Raw genomic sequence first — 26637 nt, 5'->3', positions numbered from 1 at the left:
ACATTCTGTGTTATCCTATTTCATACTCGAGAGAGGAGCCTCGCTCATGTACCTGGCTTTCTCCACTATTGTTTATGGAAGATGCAAACCCAGCAGTTCACAACCTCCACCTTTCAGACACTTCCAGCATATACTGTGAATCTGTTATATGACTCAGATGGGAATGTGTCTATAAAGAAACAGGTTAAAACTTATGTAATGTTATGACAAATGTTGGGCCTGAGGGGGACACAACAATGGCGGCTACACAGTCGCCTTTTTCCCTTCATAACGCTGAAATAAGCTGTTGGCAATTGCTTGTTGTGCACCCCGTGGGCTACATGTTTGTAACCATTGACTAGTGATTCGATGACCTATAGTTCGGATAGGTCATCAGTTTAAAGATCTTTGGAGGCCTGACACCCAGGACACCAATGATCAGCTGTACTGATCAAGCACAGTGCTGTACATTTGTGTAGCACTTATGCTTGGTATCACATGCCTTAAAACTTAAAGCTATGTGACAGATGTACAAGACATCATGTCACCTACAGAGTGGAAGCGGCAAATAACAAAGCATAGAAAAACCTCTTTATTTTAGTACCTTGAGGCACCATGCTTATCCTGTTGAATAGTGGACGGTCTTTCTTGATGTGGACTTGCTTTAACATATTGTTTAAGATGTATAACTGATAAATATTAAAAAATATTAAATTTAAATATATACAATTTTATTTTATATAATATAAAAATAAATCTGTTAAATACTCTCTTGCAGGTGAAGAAAATAACAATGGTAGTTGTGCCAGTACTGAAATATTTAACACGTGTGAGAGATGCCCCATATGTCTTAACATTCTCACTTTAGAAGTTGGCTTTCCAGAAGAGTGTTGCCATGCATTTTGTGTTTCCTGCATTCTTAAATGGTCTGAAGTAAGTTGTAATTCTCAATATTGTGTGCATGTATTATAAAAAAAAATAGAAAGAAAAACTTGGCACTCACCCTATGCGTTAAAAAGTCCAAACTTTATTGTGAATGTCCAGGTAAAAACATACATGGGAGGAGGCACGCTCAGAGGAAGCGCGACAGCTGTTTCGTGCTGTTCAGCACTTTATCAAGCTCTGTATAATAGTTGTTTTTTTTTCTATTTTTTTCTATTGCTTAGACTTTCTTTCACTTAGAGCACCACCCTTACATAGAGTTTTTTCATCATCCCCATCCAGGCTATTGCTCTAAGTAGTGCCACCTTGCTCCATATATGCTATTGTGTGCATGTATGGCCACTCCTCCGCTGGGATGGCACACCCCCTCTTTACAAAGAACACTCAAGAGAACTTGCAGTTCTCATTCTCCTGATTGGATCTACAGAAGTTAGACATGTATAGCCACCCCTCCATTTTTGCATGCACACTCCTCGTTTATAGTCTATGGGCGGTCTGGAAGTGGTGAAAGTTGGTGTTTTTGTAGTTGAAAAATTGCCATGTTTTGTTTTTCAGACATCTACTTCTTGTCCTGTTGACCGTAAACCATTTCAAGCTATTTATAAAACAAACTCTATTGGTTCATGGACTAAAGTAAGTTTTAGTATGTGTAATAATAGCAAATGCAAAGTATTGTATTAATTTAATAGAGGACCATTCGCCAACTCCAGTTTCTTTTAACCCCTTCCTGCTCTGTGCCATGCTATTAAATTGTGCAGAAGATATAGTTACCGCTCAGTGCTGTAATAGTATGGCACGGTAATGCCGCAGGCACAGCTCACTTCCTGCTCTCAGCTATGTTATGCAGCCGAGGGCTGGAGCCAGCCACCGGAGTCAGAAGATAGTCGGACTCTGGCGGATTAACCCCCCTGGATGCTGTAATCAATAGCAGTCACCCCTCGGACCTCCTGTGATAAGATTGAAGGTTCTGAGGGGTTGTCATGGCAGCCAGTCACTGTCTTGTGCCTAGTTAGGTTGTTTGCTGACTGCAACACCTAATTGACTTTACCGAAAAGGTAAAAATAAACAATTTTTCCTTTTGTATATATTTTTTTCATTAACTGGTATTGACATGTCTGCAACAACCCATAAAATAAAATTTAGTGCACGGTTTATCTCCATGACACTTAACACCAAAAATCTTAAAATTCAGAAGCTAGAATTGACTTTTGTTAAAAAAAAAAAAAAAAAAAGTGTGACCCAAAATTGTTCCGATAATTATTAAGACTTCCTGCAAAAACAAACCTCATTGCCATGTTGATGGAAAAATAAAACATTAGGGATCTTGGAATATAGTGAAACAAATTTGAAATAATTTGAAAATAGTGAAAAAATAGCACTATATAGCTGTAAACTTGTGCTTGGCATAAAGTCTTAGGGTGCATTCACACGGAGTAACGTGCCGCGTGACCTGGCACGTATACGCCGTGTGAGATTTTGAGCGCCGTATACACTCCCATTGATTTCAATGGGAGCCTGTATCGTATATGCCGCATTATTTTGCGTCCGTGATTTTGCGGCCGCAAAATAACGCGGCGTATACGATACAGGCTCCCATTGAAATCAATGGGAGCGTATACGGCGCTCAAAATCTCACACGGTGTATACGCGCCAGGTCACGCGGCACGTTACTCCGTGTGAATGCACCCTTAAGGCAAAATTGTTGTCACTTCATGACAAAAAAAAAAAAATTCATAGTGAAGTAACATTTAAAAAATTGAGGACTGGAACATGGAAGGGGATAAACTATTACTTTTTTTTTTTTTTTTTTTTTTTTTTTAGGTGAACATAACGGGACTGCCAACAGTGCTCTGAATTCAGCGCACCGTTGGCTTTCTAGTGGTGTATAAAATCGCATATGCTTGTGGATGTGAAAGGTCCTCTTTAAGTCTACTGTATTTCCAACGTTTCTACACAATCTAAAATTGCGCCTAAGGAATTTTCTGTATTGATGTACAAAGGTTTTGTGGTGCCTAGAAGATATAATTTATGTAATTTGACAGAATTCACAAACCACTCCATTTCGACTATTCTTTAACCTCAGTCTGTAAACGGTTTAAACCTTTTAAATAGATTTTAACGATTCCGGCTAGGTTTGCATCTGCGTCAGACTCTTACTCCACCGCAGCTTTTGCCAAAAATCAGCTGAGGGGAAAGTCTTGCACGGAGAGGACTTTTCTCTCTGATGGGCCAGAATGAGCTCAGCACTTGTCAACCTAGCCTAAGGTAACACTCTTTGTGAGAATGCTGCCACACTGCGTTTTATCCCGAAGCCCTTTTCACAGAAAGGGCCCCTTCACACGGCGCACCACTCATTTAGACACGATATACGCGCGCTTCCCATTGAAATCAGTGGGCTCTGTTTTGAAGCGCCGCGCTCGGACACGTGTATACACCGTGTGAAGGGGCCCAAAGTCTGCAGAGGTTTTTCTCTGTGGACTTTCTGCTTCAATTATACCTATACAGAAACGCCAGCGTTAATTGACTTACTGCGATTTACAAAAACTTGACTTTTTAAAAAAAAAAAAAAAAAAAAAAAAAGCGGCATGTGTGCGGCAACTATGTTTCTGCACTGGGTGGATAGGGCTAGCCAGAACCCCATCCACTTTGCAGGTACTGTAAAACACTGTGGTTTTTGCAAAATCGTGGTGTTGTGCTTAATGGGTCCCTAGACTTAAGTAGGCAAAACTGACCTATCCCAAATGTGTTTATATGTAACATGCCTTCTTGTATCTCTATCCATCCTTATCTATATACCAGCATATAAGCTACAGATTTCCAGTGCTATGGGAATCTAAGACCCTGCATGTTCTTTCTTTATGATATATCTGATCTGATGATGATCGACTGCTTACATTTTTTTTTTTTTTTGTATATTCAGATCAGTGTAAAAGAAAGAAGACCTAAGGACAACCTGAATTGTGTTTGCACTGAGACGTTCACATACTGTACTAAAGGGAAACTTTGTTTCAGGTCAGTTGGAATAAGTAATTATTATAAACTGTAGATTCGCTTATTCATATGATACCATATGAAAATGAAAATTTTTTTCATCCAGACAAATAACATTTCAATCTGTGACTTAGAAAAACAATTTAGTCTTCATGTGGACATCACTGTTGATGTAAGACACTTCCAAAGTGGGTGTATGGTGGTTTGTTTGTTTTTTCTTGGGATATTTTCCCTATGTTGCTTGTACTTGGATGTGCAGTTCAAGATGGGTCCATAGTGTGGACCCCTGCCATTAGTTTACTGAGCACTTTCCGTGAGACTCAGGAGTGTGCACAAACCCTCATCTGATTATCTATCTGTGGATTATATTTTCATTCTAATTATGGCACCATCTGCGCAGGTCTTATATATAGCACTGTATATACTAAATAACGCCTGTCGTCCTTCAAAAGCATACCTCTCTCCATTCATCTCCTTGAAAAGAAGAGTTAACTCATTTGCCTGCTTTTTCCCTGCTCTGTGCAGAGCTGTAGTGATCTTATCTCTGCATTAATAAATGGAGCTCACTCTTTCAGTGAAGAGACTCAGTGCTGGCCAGTAGCTGCAGGGAGCCTAGAGGATTGTGCTTGTGAAGGAGCTGCTGGAACCCACCCACCTATTTCCTTCATTTCCATCTCATCAGCTATTGCTGCTAAGTACTTAATATACTTAGTAAGTAGTAGTGGACAGCAGATCTAAACCATAGAAAACGCATTGCTGAAACTGTGGAGTCCATATCTGAGAATATGCTGGCATTGTCTAGGCAGAACTGGACTAGCGCCTAAACATCTGTCACCAATGGAAATCTCATGAAGCACTTGTGGAGTATGCATAAAACTTACCTTGTCTTTTCATGTTATAAATTTTGTGCTATTCTTTCTTATAAATATTAAGGCTATAACTTTTCACTGTTATTTTTTATTTTCTATATGAGACTGGGGATATTTTCTTGGAATAGCATGAATAAAGCACTAGTGATACTACCCAGTCTATAAACTTCTGTGTCATACGTAGCAGGTTCCAGCAGGCCTTGTACAATGAAATTGCAGGGACTATGCAAGGTTTTAAACATTGAAGGATAAACTCCCATCCTGTGAGGATTGCTGATTCTGTTGCACAGTTGTAACGAAGATGATGGTTCAGCCACCCTATGTACTAAAAGTGCTGGCTTTTGTTTCCTATGTTATATTTTGCTGAAGCATTATGAGATTGATAGCAAAAAATAGAGAACGTAGAGCAGGCAAAGTCCAAAACAAAATTATGGAGTCTTTTTGGAAGCAGATAAGATGTTGCAGTGCAAGAGTTGCAGTATGGCTAAAAGTGCAGAGTGTTATATACACTCACCGGCCACTTTATTAGGTACACCATGCTAGTAACGGGTTGGACCCCCTTTTGCCTTCAGAACTGCCTCAATTCTTCGTGGCATAGATTCAACAAGGTGCTGGAAGCATTCCTCAGAGATTTTGGTCCATATTGACATGATGGCATCACACAGTTGCCGCAGATTTGTCGGCTGCACATCCATGATGCGAATCTCCCGTTCCACCACATCCCAAAGATGCTCTATTGGATTGAGATCTGGTGACTGTGGAGGCCATTGGAGTACAGTGAACTCATTGTCATGTTCAAGAAACCAGTCTGAGATGATTCCAGCTTTGACATGGCATTGCATTATCCTGCTGAAAGTAGCCATCAGATGTTGGGTACATTGTGGTCATAAAGGGATGGACATGGTCAGCAACAATACTCAGGTAGGCTTTGGCGTTGCAACGATGCTCAATTGGTACCAAGGGGCCCAAAGAGTTCCAAGAAAATATTCCCCACACCATGACACCACCACCACCAGCCTGAACCGTTGATACAAGGCAGGATGGATCCATGCTTTCATGTTGTTGACGCCAAATTCTGACCCTACCATCCGAATGTCGCAGCAGAAATCGAGACTCATCAGACCAGGCAACGTTTTTCCAATCTTCAATTGTCCAATTTCGATGAGCTTGTGCAAATTGTAGCCTCAGTTTCCTGTTCTTAGCTGAAAGGAGTGGCACCCGGTGTGGTCTTCTGCTGCTGTAGCCCATCTGTAGCCTCAAAGTTGGACGTACTGTGCGGCGTTCAGAGATGCTCTTCTGGCTACCTTGGTTGTAACGGGTGGCTATTTGAGTCACTGTTTCCTTTCTATCAGCTCGAACCAGTCTGGCCATTCTCCTCTGACCTCTGGCATCAACAACACATTTCCGCCCACAGAACTGCCGCTCACTGGATGTTTTTTCTTTTTCGGACCATTCTCTGTAAACCCTAGAGATGGTTGTGCGTGAAAATCCCAGTAGATCAGCAGTTTCTGAAATACTCAGACCAGCCCTTCTGGCACCAACAACCATGCCACGTTCAAAGGCACTCAAATCACCTTTCTTCCCCATACTGATGCTCGGTTTGAACTGCAGGAGATTGTCTTGACCATGTCTACATGCCTAAATGCACTGAGTTGCCGCCATGTGATTGGCTGATTAGAAATTAAGTGTTAACGAGCAGTTGGACAGGTGTACCTAATAAAGTGGCCGGTGAGTGTACAGTCAGGTAGGGTGTGCAGACATACGTTTCCAAAGGAGTTTGTGCTTAAAGAAAGTTGTGATCAATAAATGACCACTTCTGTAAAACATGTTTTTGTTAAAAATTATTTTTTCTCACAAACTATCAATACATCAAATTAAAATAAAAGGAAAAAAAATCCACATTTCACTTTCATCATTTGTATATTTGTAGCTTGGACTGTGTAACAATGTGTCCATCTTCTGTTATAGGATCTGCATAAAAGAAGAAAGTGACATTATAACGCCACAAAAGGAAAACTGTAAGTTTGTTTGTTTTTTGTTTTTTTTCTTGTCCCCCCTCCCCCTTCCTTTCAAATGTTTTTACGATGTGGATTATAAATATGTCATGCCATCTTCCTTGTTTTACTGTTATTCTGGTGTTTTACTTTGAATTTATTTTTGATTTACAGCATGCTTGGACTATAAAGAGAAACCTGAAATAGAGGTGAGATTAGTGAATAAATATATTTTTGGGGGATGCGAACTACATTTGAGCGTAAGCTCTTTTTTTGAAGGCATTTCGGATTTATACAATGCCATTTAACCAAAATGTTTATCAGTGGGAGTGCCAAAAGTGTGGCCAGATTACTGATGGCTTATCCTAAGCAACCCAGAGAAATTTTGACACATTTTAAATAAAAGCTATTTTAAAGTTTGATTCATTTTAGATTGGAACTAAATACAGTTGTAGTTTACTTATATATACACATCCTAAATTCCCTATCTATATGTCTTGAGTGTGGGAGGAAACCCACAGAAACACAGGGATAACCTACAAACTCCATACCGATGTTAGGCTGGATTTGAACCTAGTACTCCAGCTCTGCAAAGCAGCATCGCTAACCCCTGAGCCACCAAGCTGTCCTAATGGATCCTTTAAAGGGCTCTATCATTGGCAAGTCATTTTTAACAAAGCACATACTTGCATAGCCTTTAAAAAGGCTATTTATCTTTTGTATGTAAATAACCTCAGTGGTATTTGAATAAGTCCGTTTTTATTCATATGCTAATTAGCTTCCTGCATGCACAGGAAGTGTCAGCCAACTCTCCTCTCCCTCACTGTGTGTGAAAGCAGGGAGGAGGTGTCAGCAGCAGCAGCCTGTGTTGTATATACAGAAGACAGTGCACAAAGTGACTTCTGGGGTGCACAGAGAAGCTTATTAGCATATGAATAAAAACGGTCTCATTCAAAAACTAGTGAAGGGATTTACATACAAAAGGTAGGTGTGGAATAGCCTTTCTAAAGGCTATGCAAGGATGTGATTAGTTAAAAATTGTCTTTTTTTCCAATGATAGAGCCCCTTTAAAGTTATTTTCCCTTTATAGACACTTATTTCTGTTGATGAGGGTTAAGTATCTGATGTTTGGCTGTCGGTCCTTTAGGACCAATCTGGAGAATGAGGGTCTGCATATCTGTCTTGTGCATGTGGAACCATTGTAAAGTTCAGTTTTACTGGATTTCCAAGACTGCTGTCTTTGTCACTCACTTAGATGTGAAGAAAGTGGTAGCATGCAAGCAAAACAAAAACGTGACCTTACACTTCCAGCATGCTGCTGTAACTGTGTTTTAAAAATAAAAAATAAAATTTGTCGTCCTAATGAAGTTTGTTTTTACAGGTCATGAACTTAAGCTGGCCTAACACTTTTACTGGCGATAGTATTTCTACATGTCCTCCTTTTAATCTCTCTGAGACAATAACGCCCTGTTTTAATAACCGGTAAGCAAGTTTAAAACTTTAGTTTTCAAACTTGACGTTTTCTTTGTCATTACATTTACTGGTTGGGGGGGGAGGGGGGCAGGCACACTTTTTCTGTTGTAGCTGTTGAAGATGATCTTTGTTTTCTACTGTACACACCTGTGTTATGGATTCCTAATTTTCTGTGCAGATTTTTTTTTTTTTTTTTTAAATCCTGAAAAAAATGTTTTTACAGAAGTTTATAATGTCACTAGGATATGCAAAATACTAGCAAAAAAAGAAAAGTTTCTGAAATACTACATTTGTTCATCTTTGACATCCCCATTTGAATAAATGGGACATAAGTTGGACATATCTTCTTCTGATCAGTAGGGGAGCCTGAGAGTTTGCAATCCACCAATCTGCAAGTTATCCTCTATCCTATAGATTAAAGGGGTATTCCCAACTCGCCTATTCACCAACTTGCAGGCTTTATGCTCTGTTCACTCCCTGGTTTTCAGTGAATTGGTGGGCGGGGTTTGACTTGCTGTCTCACAGGCAAAGCCAGCTCTGCTATCTCTCTTCATACCGTGTTTCCCCGAAAGTAAGACAGTGTCTTATATTAAATTGTCGTTCTAAATATAGGACCTGTCTTATTTTCGGGGGACGTCCTCTCCTATGACAATCAGCAGTCATGCCGGCACTTCCTTAGCGGAGCGCCGGCATGACTGCCGGTTGTAGGTAGCACAGTATCACTGGAAGACGCATAATATGAAGCTGATGTAGCAGAGCTGGATTTGTTAGGTGATGAGAATCCCATATTTACATGCTACAGGACCAAGAGTCAGCTTGCAATAACCTCCGTTTTAAGTCTGTGTTACATACAGAGGTAACAGACGCCCTGTCTCAGCCCTTATCAGCCAAATTCAATTAGCAGACCTGATAACTGGAAGAGCGGGAGATAAACAGCTCAGAAATATAAGCAGGCTCCTGAGTCCCAACACTCAGCTCTCCCTCCCCTCCTGAGAGCAGGGAGCTACTTCACTTGTCCTTGGCAGAGAGATAAGATCATCCCCAGGTCTGTGGTTATGGGAACACAGTATAAACAATGAAGTGAATAATCTCAGACAGCAGCCAAACAAAGCAGTTTTGCTTAAGCAATGTATTTAGGAAGTGTCTTAAAGCCACATAAATTAGCAGTATAGATAGGATCCTTGAGATGGGACAACCCCTTTAAGTTTCATACTAGCATCATAAGTCAATGTTCGTTCAGGGAAAAACTGCATATTTAAATAGTTGTTAAAGCCTGAAGGAAAACAGATTAATGCACATGGATAACATCCGATCTCCGTTCCCAGGTTTCCGTCTTCTGCCGACAGAAGACAGAAACCTGGCAGCCCGTGTCCGTCCGTGAGCGTTTTGTGCTCTTCGCGGCGAAACCGTTCAAATGAATGGGTTTGAAAAATGCCTGCAGGTTTCCGTCTCCTGTCCAGTTTCGGGTATAAAACGGAGACCAGGGTGCAGATGTGAACGAGCCCTAAATGTGTGCTGATGTTTTATAGGACATAATATGTGGAGTGGGGCCCCAGCACTTTTCCGACTTTGTGCTGTGCTGCTAATATTCATGTAAAATCCTCAACTGACATTCCACAGGAAATATTCAATTTGTGCACCTGGCTTACCTGGAATTAACCTTCCCAACGTGTGGCAAAAATTCCATGTGACCTCTTCAGTAATATTACAAGCTGCCCATTTTGCAGTATGTATGCCAGGACAATGTAACAGCTGGAAACCTGTGGATTTTTATAAAACTGCAAACTGTCCAATGTAAAGTTGCAATCCTCCCTTTTTTTTTTTTTTTCTCTATTGTCTTTAGTAGGCACAATAAAGTACATTTCCAGTCTCTTGTCCCAGATTATTTTAAGCATATACTGTGGGCATAGGCTTATTATGTTGTAGCCATGCTGTTATATATCAATTACGAACCTAGTTCATAGAATCGCATCACAGTGTGAATGTGTATAGTAAGATCTGTCAGCGAGTGTTAAAGGGGTATTCGCACCTCACATACTGATCAGTCTTTACTGCTGTAAAATCTTCTTTGTTCCTGGTTTCTTGCATCATTTGGTGGGCGGGGTTTCACATGCAACATGCCATTTAGCTCCGCCCCCAAATTCACGTGTTGCTCCGCCCACCCATATTGGACTATGAAGTACAGGCAGCAGCAACTCCTTTCTGTGTTACATACAGAGACTGCCTGCCTGTCTCTGCCATAATGAACACAATTAAATTAGCTAGCCTGATAACTGGGAGAACAGAAGAAATGAAAGCAGCTCCTCTCCTCTATCTGCTAACAGGAAGCTAGGTCACATGGTGTAGACACAGGAATAGCTAGATACACAGGCTCGCTCCCTGCACTTAGCCCCTCCTCCCTCCCCCCTGAGAGCAGCAGATACATCACTTGACTCATGAGCAGCTAGGTCAGGGCTGTGGCCACAAAAAATTGAATAAAGTAATATAGTGGACAAACAAAGCAGTTTTGCTGAAGTAGTGTATTTAGGAAAAGTCTTACATCCACATTAACAAGCAGTATAGATCGGATCCTTGTGATGGGACAACCCCTTTAAGGTTGACGTTTCCATGGCTGTGCGAGTACACACATACAGATGTACAGACCCACTGGTCTGGAGCAATGTAAAGATGTTTTAAGTGATGAATCATTTTTCACTATCTAGGTCAGCTCTAAAAAATGCCTGACACAGTCTAGTGCTTGAGGTTTGTGTTGAGCATCTTTCATAGGAGAGTAATGTGGTTAATAAAGTATAAAATTCCTCAGTTTGTTCATGAAGAACTGGAAAGACCAGTTTGGGGAAGGGGCTTTCCTGTGCAACTTTACTCATTGACTGAAAGCCACAGCCAGTCACTGCTTTTCTCTTGCTCTTATGGCTGAATGTTCCAAAATTTAGTGAAAAGTTTTCCAAGAAATATGAAGCCTGTTTACTGAAATTTGGTTTACTCATGGACATGGTTACATCTCTTGACTTTGTATCTTATTTTTCCGACCATAAGACGCAGCTAGGTTCTAGAGGAGGAAAATAGGGGAAAAAAATTGAAGCAAAAAATTGTAAAATATTTCATAACTGGAGTTGTAGTTTTGCAACAGCTACAAAGCCATATTGACTGGTGACCCTGGGGATGCATAGGGCACAGTTTTTTGCAGGGCCAGATGTACTTTTTAGTTATAACATTTTAGGGATCACTATTAGATCACTTTCTATTCAAATCAGAGGAGAAACAGTGACCCCCCCCCCCCCCCCCCCCAAAATAGTGACCACTGCAGTTACACGTTTACATGCAATTCATGGGGGTCTGCTGCTATAGCAATAGGGAGAGCAATTAGTGCTGCAAAGAATTGCATTGTAGCCCTGGCCTTAGACTTGTAGTAAGTGTCCAAATCTACTATTTTGTGAGATACTGGCCAGTTGTTGTTAACTCTGGATGTAGTTATTTGTTGCTATAAATTGTCACATTTTGGTCTCTGTGGTAAATGCCTTTGTTCTTAACACTTTATAATTTTACTAGCCTCTGCTCAAGACTTCGTCTGTGTGTTGTTGGCGTTGATGATCCCCCTATATTCAGCAAATTGCTGCCGTCGGTTTTCCTACTCTGACATCTCGGCAGCTCTCAAGGTGGCCTGCTGCTGAACTTGTTCCTCGCACCATGGCTATGATTGTGGCATCTCAGCAGCTCGCTGGGATGCCTTATGAGTGTGTTGCTGGGATCGATGACCCACCTGCTTTTCGTCATCTCTCAAGCTGGCCTGCTGCTCAGCATGCTCAGTTACCCTGAGAACTACGCGAGCATGCTGCGCATGTGCAGTACAGTCACTCAGCTCTCTACAAGAAAATGGCGCGAGCATGCGCCGGAGCGCTACTGCGCATGCCCCAGATTTCAATTCCCTACACTTAAGAAAGACGCTGGAGGCGGTTACTAACAGGGAGGAGGACGACTAATTAGAGCACAAGCAACAGAGGTGGGCGGTAGCAAGGTATGATGCTGGGGGTGCACGGAGGCTTAGGGGAACACCCAGGGGGCACGGAGGGGGCTCATTTATATATTGGTTTTACTGATATGTGATAAAAACGGGGGGGTCTTTGAAAAAACTATTAGCAGCACCTGAATAGCTTTTTTTAAAGGCTATTCAGGCATATGACTATCTCAAATGGCCAAATTCTAATGATAGAGCACCAGAATTACTGCACTTACTGGAAAAATCCAACTATGCTAGAATCCATGTGGAATGGTGCCTTTTTAATAGATACTAAGAACTTGAATTGGTAGAGGTGGTGAAAGGTCCTTTTATTTTTTTTATTTTTTTTATCTTCTTTCAACCCCCCCCCCCCCCCCCCCTCTCTAGTTGACCCAACTCAGAGAAGAGTGGTGCTCGCTCTTGCTGTCAGACTGAGCTCCATGTACTTCAGCAGATGAGTGCAGCCTTACTGGGAACCTTTTCCAGAGGTGCACTCTTCAAAGCATACCTGTCTTTCCAAGTAAACCTCCCGAATTAGCAATTGTGTACATAATGTCAAATGTATAATGGATTCAATCTCTGATTTACCAGATTTTTCTGAATTCTCCTTTATATGGAAAGTGCTGTATCTGTTAGGCTCTAGTATGGAACTTCATAACTCTTCAAAAGAGACCTGTTTGCGCCTGTGGTAGCCTCCCTCTAATTTCCATCCCCTGCTCTTTTCAGTGGGTGCAAAGAATCTGAGCTGTTACATGTTTAGGAGAAAAGGGGTACCTTATAAAGCACAATAAAACTTTCTCAAGTTAATATTAGATTGTATCAAATATGCTAAAGTATTTATTCATGGAAAAGAGTTAAACTTAGTGTTTTAGTTATCACCATAAATTGTTGCTTGTTTTTCTAGAGATCTCTCTTAATATTTCATATACTTTTGACTTGCTCAAGGATTATCACAATGTTGTTTTATCTGGGTGTGTTTGCTCAATGTTAGTATTTTGGCATGACTTAAGTAAAGGCTTCTGTCAGTATCTATGATGGAGATAAATTTCACATGTTTAACTTGTAAATAAAGACCCTAACCATCTGGTGCTCCTATTTTATATTCTTTTAAATCCATTCTAACTACCACCTATTGGAAGGAGGACTGAATGTAAATTCTGCTCAGTCTGAACTCCGGCTTTCAAGCCCATGAACTGTCTGGTAAAATGCCATTGTCGTCTACATGTAACAATGGATGATGCCAGATCACAGTTCTGTTAACTTGCAACATTAGTGAAAATGGTAAATACTGGTCAATTTTTGACATGCAGATTATTTGGTATTAAAACATGAGCTAATTGTACATGGTGCTAGTTTGTTTTTCTCTTAACAACACCTTTTGCATCTCTGCATGTTTATCTTGTGCAAGTTGCTTTATTGGATCTTTGTAGAACTATTGAATAAATATTGACCAGTCTGCCTTTTGTGCACCTATATTATAAAGGTGAGCTTTTACAGCAGAATTTACCATTTTAGCTGCTTTTTTTTTATAGTAAAAAAAATTCAGATTTCAAGTCTGTGTTACTACAGCGGGTTTTAAATCTGTTTTGCAGGCATTAACCAGGCCAACACATGAGCTTCTTGATGATTATTGAAGATTTCCTCGCACTTAACGCTCTTTTCGGTTGTGAGCAGATCCTCAAGATTGTGGAAGACTTTACATATTCTTTTTTATTTTTATTATTTACAAGCAGCTCATTGTAGCATTTTTTTTTTCTTCTGATAGTTGAAGTAAGAATCTACCTTTTCAAGAGTGTCTGTGGTTATCCCTGGATACCTTGGCAGAAGCCTTGAATCAAAACATCAATGCCATTATATTAACAAATGCATGTAATGCAGTTTCAAATGCTTGTGCTTTTTGTTTTGTTTGCATTGTGTTCCAATACATCATAATTACATTTGCATACAAGTGGTCAATGGAAGATTGCTGCAACCAAACCATAAAACTGTTGTTTCACGGGTTTGCTATATTACAAAGATATATATATATATATATATATATATATATATATATATATATACACACACATACATACAGTTAGGGCCACAAGTTTTATTTTAGCTGTTTACTAAAACATGTTCAGAAATACAATTTTATATATATAATATGGGCTGAAAGTGCACACTCCCAGCTGCAATATGAGAGTTTCCACATCCAAATCGGAGAAAGGGTTTAGGAATCATAGCTCTGTAATGCATAGCCTCCTCTTTTTCAAGGGACCAAAAGTAATTGGACAATGGACTCTAAGGGCTGCAATTAACTCTGAAGGCTTCTCCCTCGTAAACCTGTAATCAATGAAATAGTTAAAAGGTCTGGGGTTGATTCCAGGTGTGTGGTTTTGCATTTGGAAACTGTTGCTGTGACCAGACAACATGCGGTCAAAGGAACTCTCAATTGAGGTGAAGCAGAACATCCTGAGACTAAAAAAAAAAAGAAAAAATCCATCAGAGAGATAGACATGCTTGGAGTAGCAAAATCAACAGTCGGGTACATTCTAAGAAAAAAGGAATTGACTGGTGAGCTTGGGAACTCAAAAAGGCCTGGGCGTCCACGGATGACAACAGTGGTGGATGATCGCCGCATACTTTCTTTGGTCAAGAAGAACCCGTTCACAACCTCAACTGAAGTCCAAAACACTCAGTGAAGTAGGTGTATCTGTCTCTAAGTCAACAGTAAAGAGAAGACTCCATGAAAGTAAATACAAAGGGTTCACATCTAGATGCAAACCATTCATCAATTCCAAAAATAGACAGGCCAGAGTTAAATTTGCTGAAAAACACCTCAAGAAGCCATCTCAGTTCTGGAAAAGTATTCTATGGACAGATGAGACAAAGATCAACCTGTACCAGAATGATGGGAAGAAAAAAGTTTGGAGAAGAAGGGGAACGGCACATGATCCAAGGCACACCACATCCTCTGTAAAACATGGTGGAGGCAACGTGATGGCATGGGCATGCATGGCTTTCAATGGCACTGGGTCACTTGTGTTTATTGATGACATAACAGCAGACAAGAGTAGCCGGATGAATTCTGAAGTGTACCGGGATATACTTTCAGCTCAGATTCAGCCAAATGCTGCCAAGTTGATCGGACGGCGCTTCATAGTACAGATGGACAATGACCCCAAGCATACAGCCAAAGCTACCCAGGAGTTCATGAGTGCAAAAAAGTGGAACATTCTGCAATGGCCAAGTCAATCACCAGATCTTAACCCAATTGAGCATGCATTTCACTTGCTCAAATCCAGACTTAAGGCGGAAAGACCCACAAACAAGCAAGACCTGAAGGCTGCGGCTGTAAAGGCCTGGCAAAGCATTAAGAAGGAGGAAACCCAGCGTTTGGTGATGTCCATGGGTTCCAGACTTAAGGCAGTGATTGCCTCCAAAGGATTCGCAACAAAATATTGAAAATAAAAATATTTTGTTTGGGTTATGTTTATTTGTCCAATTACTTTTGAGCTCCTAAAATGTGGAGTGTATGTAAAGAAATGTTTACAATTCCTACATTTTCTATCAGATATTTTTGTTCAACCCTTCAAATTAAATGTTACAATCTGCACTTGAATTCTGTTGTAGAGGTTTCATTTCAAAACCAATGTGGTGGCATGCAAAGCCCAACTCGCGAAAATTGTGTCACTGTCCAAATATTTCTGGCCCTAACCGTGTGTTTGTGTGTATATGTATGTATGTGTATATAATATATACGCACGCATATACAAGACTAGAAGTGGATCCAGCAGCCTTTCTTTGATGTCCCATTACACTTTGGCATGCACACAGGGTGCTCTGTGGAATAGTGCCCCCTTTCCCTGATTGAAAGGAAGGCACTCTGACGTCACCTAAGTGTGATCCAAGTGTCTTTCTTTTGCCTAGTGTCTGCATGAGGCCTGAGAGAGGGTCTTTCAACACCAACTCCAACTCTTTGCATTCTTTAATAGGTGTTGCTCCACTAATTCTGTTACAGTTGAAATTTCTTTTCTAGCCCACACCCTTCCTGAGCAACTGGTGGTGTTACTTTCAACACCTAGTATGGTGATTAGGGTCTTTGTCAGTGGGGAGGTCTGGGACTGAAGAAGACTGCCTGGGATCGTCCACCTAGCTGGTGAAATCGGTGGGAACAACACTGTTTGAAGGATACAAAGAGCCGAAGGTGCTGAAAGACCCTCTTTAAATTAGCTTCTGTCTTTGGCCAAAGATGGCATAAAACATATATCTTAGAAAACGTGTTTAAGGCCAAGGCCCCATGGGATGTACCGCAGCTAAAAAGCGCTGCGGGAAAACATTGCGGTTCTTCCTGCAGCGCTTTAAACAGAAAGTTTGCAGAACTTTCCCCAGTGGACTTTATTACAATTATACTTATGTGGAACTGCCAGCGTTTCCGTAGGTATAACTGACATGCTGAGCTTGCCAAAGCAAAGCCGAGCTGGTGGTTTTTACTGCAAAGTGGACATGGGATTTCTAGAATCCCATCCACTATGCCTGCACTGTAAAACGCCACAATTCTTTTTACCTGCGGCGTCTCCGTCCTGTGGGGTCCTGGCCTAAAACGGCTGTAAATTACACTTACAGGTTTGTTATATACATGTCGGTCAAAATCTTGACAAGTTAGTTCATTTCCCCCCCCCCCCCCACACCAAACAATGGCAAACAATCTAGCAGGTTTTAAAGGGGCATTGTTACGTTTTTGTTTTTGTCCTGCTATCCCCATGTGTAGTAAATGTAAACGTGTCCTCCTTTTTCTTGTAAGTAGTTTGTTAAACCTGATAAATTGTAATGCTGTGTATTTATTCACCTTCTCAACTGTCACGCATATGTAAATACCGTCATTATCTTTTTCTGATCCCCCTCCCCCACCCCTTTCAGATTTCTGTTCATTGTTTTATTATGATAGCCTTCTTATTTGGAGCTAATAAAATGTGTAGATACACTAGCAGAGCGTACACCTGTACAATGTTTTTTTTTTTTTCAAAGAGCAGAAGTGTAGACCTTTTACAACAATTAAAAAAAATAAAAAAATAAAAAAAAATTCAGTATTTTAGGTCATTTATTTTTCTAATTCGATACAGTCAAGTTTGGATTTGATTAGCTTCGTAAACAAAGTTTAAGGGGAGGATGGTGGAAAGCCTGTGATGTAGCTCTCAATTCTCTTGAATGTCTGTGAGTATGGGACAAATCCAGAAGATTTGATTTTAGGCTGAAAACATAATTGACCATGACTCTTGTGATCTATGAATGGCCTTTTGTGTAGTTGGAACTTGGCAGTTAAGACCTAGGTATGCATACATATATGCTACCAGTCAAAAGTTTTAGAACACCTCAATTTTTCTTGTTTTTCACATTAACACAGTTCTAGTACAGCAAATAATGTGAAATAATTCAAACACAAGTTCAAAACACAAAAATATTTTTTTTTTTATTTTTTAACCTCTAACACAACAATAGTCTGAATTTCCGATATTAACCAAAGAGGTTTTTTTTCATTGATTCCTTCTACAGCAGGATTTTGGATAGTTTTGCTCTTCAGGACAAAGCACATTGCTACCATAATGGCAAGAACATAGCAATTAATAAAGACCATTATAAGCTGTAAAAGTTTAGGTTTGTTCTACAGAGAAATTGCCTAAAATGGTGCCAGTCACTACAGTTACCTATATCATTTAAGGGGGCGTTCACACTTGCACCCGTGTCTGCCTGCTGGGTCTCCGTCCTATTTCCTGAGAGAACTAGACAAGGGATGGCTTGCTGGCAGTCAGTTTTAAAGCCCATTCATTTGAATGGGATTTTAAAGCAAACCGCTGGTGTCCGTATGCAGCCTCCCTGCAAGTGTGGACGCTTCCCTAAAAGGCACTTGAAAACAAGAGGAAACGATGAAAGGAAGAGGTCTGGCAGACTAAAGTGTGTCATCAGATTTTGGAGTGAACCGTTGGTGTTAGCAGTGCAGTTTAAAGTGGTCCTCTGTTGAGTTTAAACTCACTGACCTGATCTGCTGGATGATTGACCTGAGGGTACTGTCCCTGTCACCGCCATGAGCCACATCAGTTAAATGAATTTAAATTCCCTGGACAAAAAAAAATAAATAAAAATTCCATTTTGACACTGAAGAATGGACTTCAATCTGCAGGTTTCAAAGGTTTAGTATGTGTAAGAAAGCCCCTGCTAAGATTGCAAAATTTAAAGGAAAAAAAAAAAAAAGCAAACACTTTCCTGGACCAAACAGCACCTCCAGTGCTACAGTGATCTAGGTTATGGTAAAGCTACCTAAGAAGACTAGAAGAAGCTGGTGGACTTCAAAGAATATAATGGCCTATACCATCTCCAGAATGAAACCCCATTGTGCTTGTTTGAGATGAAATTGACAACCTACAAATGCCGCACCTTTGTGGGAACTTCTTCAACAATTTTGGGAAGAAATTTCTGAATGCTGTTGTTGGGGGGGGGGGGGGGGGGAACAACAACCCTCAATTTTATGATATAAAAATGCCTGTTTTACCTGGGACCTGGGTGGCTACTTTAAAGAGTCAAAATCTAGATTTACTTTGTTAAAACGAAGTTAAAGAAGCACTCTGGATTTTTTTTTCTTTCAATTCATTCTGTAGCTATTACAATAACATTTATATATAATCTCTACACACATACATACACACATACACACCAAGTTAATATTTCCGTACTCAGTCAATCCTTTATCTGAAAATTCAGGGTCGACTTCTCCCCATTTGGGTAATGTGATCTCAGGATGACCTCCCTGACAATAACCTGGTGTTCTGTTCTTTTTGGCGGGTCACCAGCTACAGACCTTTTGGTGTGACTCAAACAGTATAGACTATACCATGCAGGCTGCCCACGAGGGATACTATCACTAGTTACTAATGATATGACTGCTTGTATCACACACCCATAATGGAGGAGATCACAGAGCAGCCTCCCTGACTGTATAGTTATTGGTCTCTTCGATTATTTGGAGAATATATAAAGAGAAGGATAATTCCACTGCGCCTCAGCAGCAATGATAGTACAATCCTCTAACTACCCATAGGTACCATGCTAAGGCACCACGAGATTGATAGCACAGCAAAGAGAAATATGAAAGTCAAGATGGAGTCAGATCAGGAGTAAGGAGAAGCTGGATTGTAGGGATATGAGGGAACAATACATGACAGAAACCTGGAGAGTGACAATCTGGTTAGGTATGCAGCAACGGGGGGGAGAGAATTTTGTCCCTTTTTTTTTCTTTTCTGCATAAGTTGCAGTCGATTGGGGGGGGGGGTGGCTGTGAAACCTTTTCTTTTATTTACTAGAACTTGTTGAAAAATTAGAAGTTTTGACTGGTGCTCTGCTCTTTTTGCTTCTGGGGATCTGTTGTCTGCGTGAAATACATCCAGTGGAAAGTACGCTGCCTATGTGACTAATTCTGCAGTCAGTGAGACTATGCTACAAGACCCACACACATCAAAACTTCTGACATGGTTTTATTAATAATAATAATCATAAAATGTAAAAGTCTTCCTTTCCTTGCAGAAATAATATATAGTATGCACATTGTTTTGGATTATTCACCATTTTTGATTTACTGATGATTTGGTTTAAAATCTGTTAGGAGAGAAGAAGAGGAAAGTGAACTGTGTTTGATACGGCGTAAGAGGGAAGCACTGAAGCTCTTAAGGATCCCACTTGGTGCTGAAGGAGATCAGTGGTAAGAGATCTTGAGATCATATTTCCCAAAGTCAGTTTATGTACATTTTTAATTCTACACCACCTGGATTGAAGTGATCCCTCCTTAAGAGACGTTAGACTTTGTTTTGTGTGGAGAGAAAATCTTGCTCCATTCATTGTTATAAGACTTCCATAGGAATAAATGGAGAATCTGACTTTCCATCCACACATAATCCGTGTATATGTTAGTCTGATTGCTGATCACATGACACAGCTGAGGACCTGAAAAGCGAGAATAACTCACAAATAAGATGGTTACCTACGCTACTACACTATGGGACAGAAAATAAATATTTTCTTGGGAGTTCAATTTTAACCACTTCCAATCGCTGCAGTTTCTGCAGTCGTATTTATTGACTTATAGAAAAGAATGGGTCAGTGTGCTATCCGTAAAATACACAGATGGCACAATGACCACAGCTACGGTCTTCTGCAAGCGGCCCAACTCCTCTCCAACTTTGACATTTTAGTTTCTGATGCTTACTCTCCTCTGCTGTTTGGCTAAAGGTTCTGCATGTGGGTCAAAATTCCTGAATATTTACCTACTGCTAATCAACTGAATCCCTGATTCTAATGGTCAGTGGTACAAAGAAACAAAAAAAACCCATAAACTCACATTGGATGGGATCCATTTGAGTATACCAACCTACTGCTTTTTATTGAACATGCAGAATAAATACTTGGCTATTAACAATGTCTCAGATCACAAGTATAGCCCTATGGATATAAAACTGGTGGTTATGGCACTCATTCAGATGCTGAGCAGGTGCCATGTTTAAGAACCCGCTCCCGACTTAAAAAGGCAGTTGTGATCGCAAAAAATCTTTTTTGCAATGGGGTAAAAATTTAGATAAAAGAAAAATGTGCAATGTGGAGCTTACAATCTTTCCAGACCAGAGAGGTTTTAATTTATTGTAAGCAGATACGCTTTGTTCATTACTTAAACTAGTTCTAACACTTGAAACTTTTCTTCTAGCAGCTCTACACTACCTGCTGAACTTCTTATCTATCAACCATCACCTTTGGAGGAATATATCCTGCCATTAAGCCCTATGCCTTTTAAGAGCAAAGGTAAATACATTTGAAACTGTTGTATTTATTCTCCAAACTTGCCATACTTCCATGCCATGTGAAGATATATTAGGAATTGAATTTAATTTTTAATATCTAGTTACTTAAAATGCCTTAACAAAGGGCGGCATCTGCTTATGTAGGAATTGACCTCCTATCACAGAAGTGAAAATAACATTTTCAGATTATATATAATCATGGTTCAACAATTTATGGAAATATGTGGAAGCGCAACAAGCTCTTCTGGCTATAGACTATGGGTATCTATGTTCATGGGGAAAAAAAAAAACTTTTACAGCGGTAATGTCAGAGCTCCCTGCAATCAGAGATATATCAAAAATCTTGTGATGTTCTCAATCTTCTCTTAATATTTTGCTGCGGTCAAACGGCAACTGTTCAGCTTAGCTCTCCCCGCTGCGTCGTTTTTTTTTTTGTTTTTTTTTTGTGTGGCTGTTTTGCATAACCACTCACATTGCTACACTGCTAGTAAATGTGTATTCTCCATCCTCCCCTTGTATAGGAATAGTTACCTTGGTTGTACCCCAATAGATATGAGCTACAGGTATCAAATATGCGATGGATGAAGGAAGTAGTAGTAGGTAATGTGAAGTGTGGGACCAATAAAAAAATAACCTTTTATTAAATCTTTTAATAACCCTTTTATTAAAAAAAATAATAAAATAACGCTGCTGTCCGCCCTGTGGGTTTCCGTCCTAATCCCCAGTGAAACTGCATAAGGGGGCGTCTTGACAGCGGTCAGTTTTAAAACCCATTCATTTGAATGGGTTTTTAAAGCAAACTGCCAGTGTGCGTATGCAGCCTCTCTGCGGTGAAACCCTGTTTTGTTTTGTTTTTTGTTTTTTTTGCATGGGCACACAGTTCTGCATCTGTGTCAGTTTTTGCTGCTACTTTTACCTTTTTAGAATTTATTTTTTGGGGGGAGGCTACGGAGAAATTTTCAGATTTCGTTCACGTTATTTCTAAAAAAAAATATTTTTTTATATTTAAATAAATCTGCAAATATTCAGCAGTATTTTCACTTTGTGTGATCTTTTTGTGCAATTTTTTTTAAATGGTTTTGTTTTTATTCCTTAATTTAGATTACTCGAATAGAATGTGCGCTCACACTGGTGCACAAGATGGCACTGAAAAAAAACAAGCAGCATCTGGCACATCAACAAGCAGAGGAACAAGAAAAAAGTCAGTCCAGTCCAGCACTAGACGGAGATCCACAAGAAATAGCAAATCAGACAATAGCAATCTCCAGAGTTCACCAAAATCCAGTAGCTCTGACCATGATACACCCGGTTCTAATACCACTACAAACATTTCCTCATCTGAGCACCCTGGTAAGCAGCCTTCAAAACAACGGAAACAAGCTCCTAAAAAGGGATCACAAACTAGAAAACGTCTCCGCTCAGCAACACGGTCTCAAGAGGATTCTAAAGAGAAGGAAGATTCTGAAAGTGAGCAAGAAAAGAAATGTAAAATGTCAGATAATGACTCATCAGAAACAGAACTGTGCAAAGTAAATCAGTCTCCCAACAATGGCAATGAAAAAGAATACCAGCATGCAGACCTGTCCTCTCCATGTGAACATTCTGTCGAAAAACATTTGCAAGATTCCTCACCTGCACACTCTGTACACTCTCTTGATAATGAAACTATGGCTAGCCCTGATTTGCATCAGTTTCATAGAGAACACTCATCACCTTCACCAGTTTTCAAAAACGGCCAGACCGATTTGGAGAACAGTCCTGCAGATTTTACAAGGTCTGTAAATGAACCAAGTGATACGGATTTAGCTGAAAATCAGCTGAGCGTTAAAGGAAAGAATTCTTGGGAATCTGACAATGAGACTGCTTCAGATGGAGAAAGTTCTTCCTCTTCTCCAGGGTCAACAAAGCACATAATTTCTGATCATACAGATCTACCACATTTAGCATGTGATAAAGAAGAGCAGTTTGAAATTAAGGAATCTGCATCTTCCAGTTCATCTTGTACAGAAATTGAATCTCCTAGGAAACTTATACAGGACTTGTCATCATCAGAAGAGACTGATTTTAATTCAGAGAATCATTTAAAACCCAGCCAAGTGAATCTACAGTCAGATGAAAGCCATGCAGAAGATATGAATTCAAGCTCCACACAGTCTACACTTCAACCTGAGTTGGTACAACAGTATGATTTGGACTGTAACCAAACTCCTCCTGATACATTAAAAGACCAAAGTATCCTGAAACCCCCAAATATTAATGAACCTGTGTCTGATGAATCCGTAAAAAATGAGCAGAGAGACGACGAACCTCAAATAGTTTTAGAAGAAAACTTACAGGTAGAAAAGCAGGAAGATTGTCCCAGAGAGCCAGATGCTAAAACAAGTATGATTTTTGAGTTAAACATTCAACACAACTCTGAAAATATAACAGAACTTTCACAACAGTCTTTGGCACCATCGACGAACTTGACTGCTGAGGGGTTATCTGATACTGGAGAAATTCCAGGCGATGGCTTATCCAATGAAAAAGTGAGTAGTCCTCTTTTAGGGGATGGTAAAATACAAGATACTGATGGTGAAGCAGATTCAAAAAATGACCATCCGAAGCCTTTCTGTGAGGATAACATTGAACCCGTAGCAATGGAGTGCGATTCATTAGGTAGTGATCATAATGATTCAGAAGTTGAGCAAGCAGTGGACATTACTGAACCTCCCAAAACCGAATGTGAAGATTTGGCTGCACACAAGATACCTCAGTCTCCTCCAAAGCAGTCATTACCTTCAAGTGATACTCACAAAAAAGAATCTCGAACAAGAAAATCTAGATTTCATTCCCCTTCAACAACGTGGTCACCTAGTAAAAACGATAAAGAAAGGCCAAGATCTCCTTCACCGCCTAAAGTTAAAGACTCTCCCATTAAACGTAAATCTAGATCACGCAGTAGAGAAAGAGACGGAGAACGTGGTCATGGAGGTCAATGGAAAGGAAGGAGCAGAGACCGACACCATAGGAGGCATTCTAGATCAAGGAGTAGACATTCCAGATCTAGAAGTAGACATTCCAGATCAAGGAGCAGACATTCAAGATCTAGAAGTAGACATTCACGATCTAGAAGTAGACATTCTAAATCTAAAAGCAGATCACGATCAAGGTCTGGATCACGCACTAGACATAGAAATAGAAGTGTTACGACTGATAAAAATGAAAATGATTGTAGTTCTCCACCATGGAAAGAGAGACGTTCTAATGAAAATTGGAAAAGTCCTAGGGGAGGTGAAAAATATAGAAGAAATGAACATGACAAACATGAAAGCTTCAGAAATGAAAAATATGATGCTAGAGATTCTGATACATATCCTGACAAAAATGATTACCCTGATTGGGTAGTAGAAAAGATGAAATCTTCTGGAGACAGCAGAGGAAGAGGTGATACCTGGATGAGGACAGAAAGCCGAGGAAGAGGGGATCGAGGATGGGGTGATGCAAGGGGAAGAGGAGACAGAGCAAGAGGAAGAAGTGATTTCAGGGGAAGGGGAGACAGCCGAGGCAGAGGGGACAGAGGCAGAGGAGGAAATAGAGGAAGAGGATCCCATTGGGAGGATGGCCAGTATGGGTCAGGGGATTCATGGAACAGAAGTGTAAACATGGACTGGAACTCTCCTAGAAGTCGTGGGGGGCGTGGACGAGGAGGTTTTAGAGGTGGATTTAATTATGGAGACCAAAATGAAAATTGGAACAATAGGCAGCCCTACTCAGGAAATTCTAATACATCAGGGCAAGAGTCTTCACGGTTCCCAGAAAGTAAAAGTAAACCTAAATATGAGGATTCTTTTGAGCCACGTACCGATAGGTCTGGGTGGTCTTCTGCATCTAGTTGGGCTGTTAGAAAAACTCTTCCTGCTGATGTGCAAAATTACTACTCGAAAAGGGGAAGAAACTCCACAGGCTCTCAAGGAGGAGGAGGAGCAGGGGTATGGCCTAGACAAGAAGAAACTCCAGATCAAGGTTTGTTTAACAAAACACATTTCTGGAGCAAGTATGCAACAGCGTTTTTCATTTAGGAACTGAAAAAGAAATGATTTTACTAGTATTCTTCATTTTATGAAAGAAACACTCCAGGCAAAGCTAATTCATGAAAGGGCCTGAGGAGGAGAAGCATGACATAGGGATTCAAAGAGAAAACAATTTCTTGTGTCAAGCCACACCCAATCAAGACCTTCATCAGGTCTAAGGGGACATTCACACAGAGTAAAGTGGCACTGATTCTGCCACAATAACTCGCAGCAGAATCAGTGCTGATTTAAAAAAAAAAAAAAACCTCCCTTTGACCTTCAATGTGGTTGGCGTGGAAAATGGAACTCATTGGAACCAGTCAATGGGAGTCTTTTTATCAGTGCTGATTGTGCCGCGAGTTATCGTGGCAGAATCAGCGCCACTTTACTCCGTGTGAATGCCCCCTCATGCAGTAAATCTGCTTTGCCTGAAGTGTTCCTTTAAATTGGAACAGAGTAGAATGTTAACACTAGTGGTCTAGATTAGTAGTAGTCTAGATTTTTATTTATTTTCACTTTTTGTCTGCTTAGTGCACTATTTGATGCAGTCCATTTAACCACCATCAGCATTGATAATGTCACCTAAAGTGTTAGAGGGGAGACTAATTCTTAAAATCTATCTGAAGATTTACAAATTTTACTTTCACATTTTTATGAAAAACAGGAAAGTGTTTGAGGTACAAACTATTAAAAATGTTTATCTGGTACAGTGGGGGGAAAAAACACACAAGTCAAGGCCTTTAAATGGCTACCTCAACCAAAATATGTTATGTTACAATTGAAATACTATTTTTGGCAAAATGGGGTTTTGTTTTGTAAAAACTATTGAATTTTGGTACTACAGAAAAAGATGGTAATTTCACTATAAATAACATAAAAATCCAACCCAAACTACAATAATGGAAAATGGTACTTTAAAAAACTCTAGAATAAGCTGAACAAAATATGTACCCTGGCAAATACTGGCATCTTCATGAACAAAAAAATATTTTTTTAGTCTGTATAGCCGTACAAGTTTTAAGTTTAAGGGATTATCCTGTCTCTAAGATTAGACCATCAGTATTAGATATGTAGGGTCTGACACTCAGGACTCCCACAGATCACTGTTACTGAGGCAGCACCGCTCTTACTCGCCATACAAACTGCAGTGAGGAGTATAGGTACTGCAGCTCTGTCCCATAATGTTTAATGAAGCAACAGTGGAAGTGCCTACACTCACCACAGGTGATCTGCGGGGGTTCCTGGTGTCAGACCCCTGCAGATCTAATAGGGATAGGCCATCAGTTATAAGTTGTGAAAAGTTGTCATGTGCTGAAGTCCATGGTTAAAAAAACAGATGCAGCTCTAAAACAGTCTGCTTTAATTTTAAAAATGTTCTGTAAACTTAGTTTTTTTTTGTTTTTTTTTCTTTACTACTAAAACACACTTGTTGACCAGAATTTACCGCTAACATAAAGTACTGTTATATGAGAAACTCAGAATCACTTGGAATAGATAAATGCATGTGGGGGTTTAAGC

The 26637-nt window shown here is 40.1% G+C and overlaps 1 protein-coding gene across 2 annotated transcripts in view; it reads left to right on the top strand.

The window, feature by feature from the left end:
- SCAF11 (SR-related CTD associated factor 11) overlaps positions 1 to 26637 on the top strand; it is a 45075-nt gene that overhangs the window by 13696 nt on the left and 4742 nt on the right. The window contains exons 3-11 of one of the 2 annotated variants that reach the window (XM_075274316.1): positions 758 to 912; positions 1477 to 1554; positions 3842 to 3933; positions 6750 to 6799; positions 6950 to 6984; positions 8157 to 8257; positions 19882 to 19977; positions 20977 to 21068; positions 22169 to 25072. In XM_075274316.1, the coding sequence (XP_075130417.1) occupies positions 758 to 912; positions 1477 to 1554; positions 3842 to 3933; positions 6750 to 6799; positions 6950 to 6984; positions 8157 to 8257; positions 19882 to 19977; positions 20977 to 21068; positions 22169 to 25072 (3603 nt within the window). Of the gene's footprint in view, positions 1 to 757; positions 913 to 1476; positions 1555 to 3841; positions 3934 to 6749; positions 6800 to 6949; positions 6985 to 8156; positions 8258 to 19881; positions 19978 to 20973; positions 21069 to 22168; positions 25073 to 26637 lie in introns of both variants that reach the window. The other variant, XM_075274315.1, reaches the window with a different exon arrangement.

Source organism: Leptodactylus fuscus, chromosome 5, assembly GCF_031893055.1.
Source record: "Leptodactylus fuscus isolate aLepFus1 chromosome 5, aLepFus1.hap2, whole genome shotgun sequence".
Taxonomy (NCBI): domain Eukaryota; kingdom Metazoa; phylum Chordata; class Amphibia; order Anura; family Leptodactylidae; genus Leptodactylus; species Leptodactylus fuscus.
Note: the sequence above shows the minus strand (reverse complement) of the source record. Positions and strands in the feature narration are given on the sequence as shown.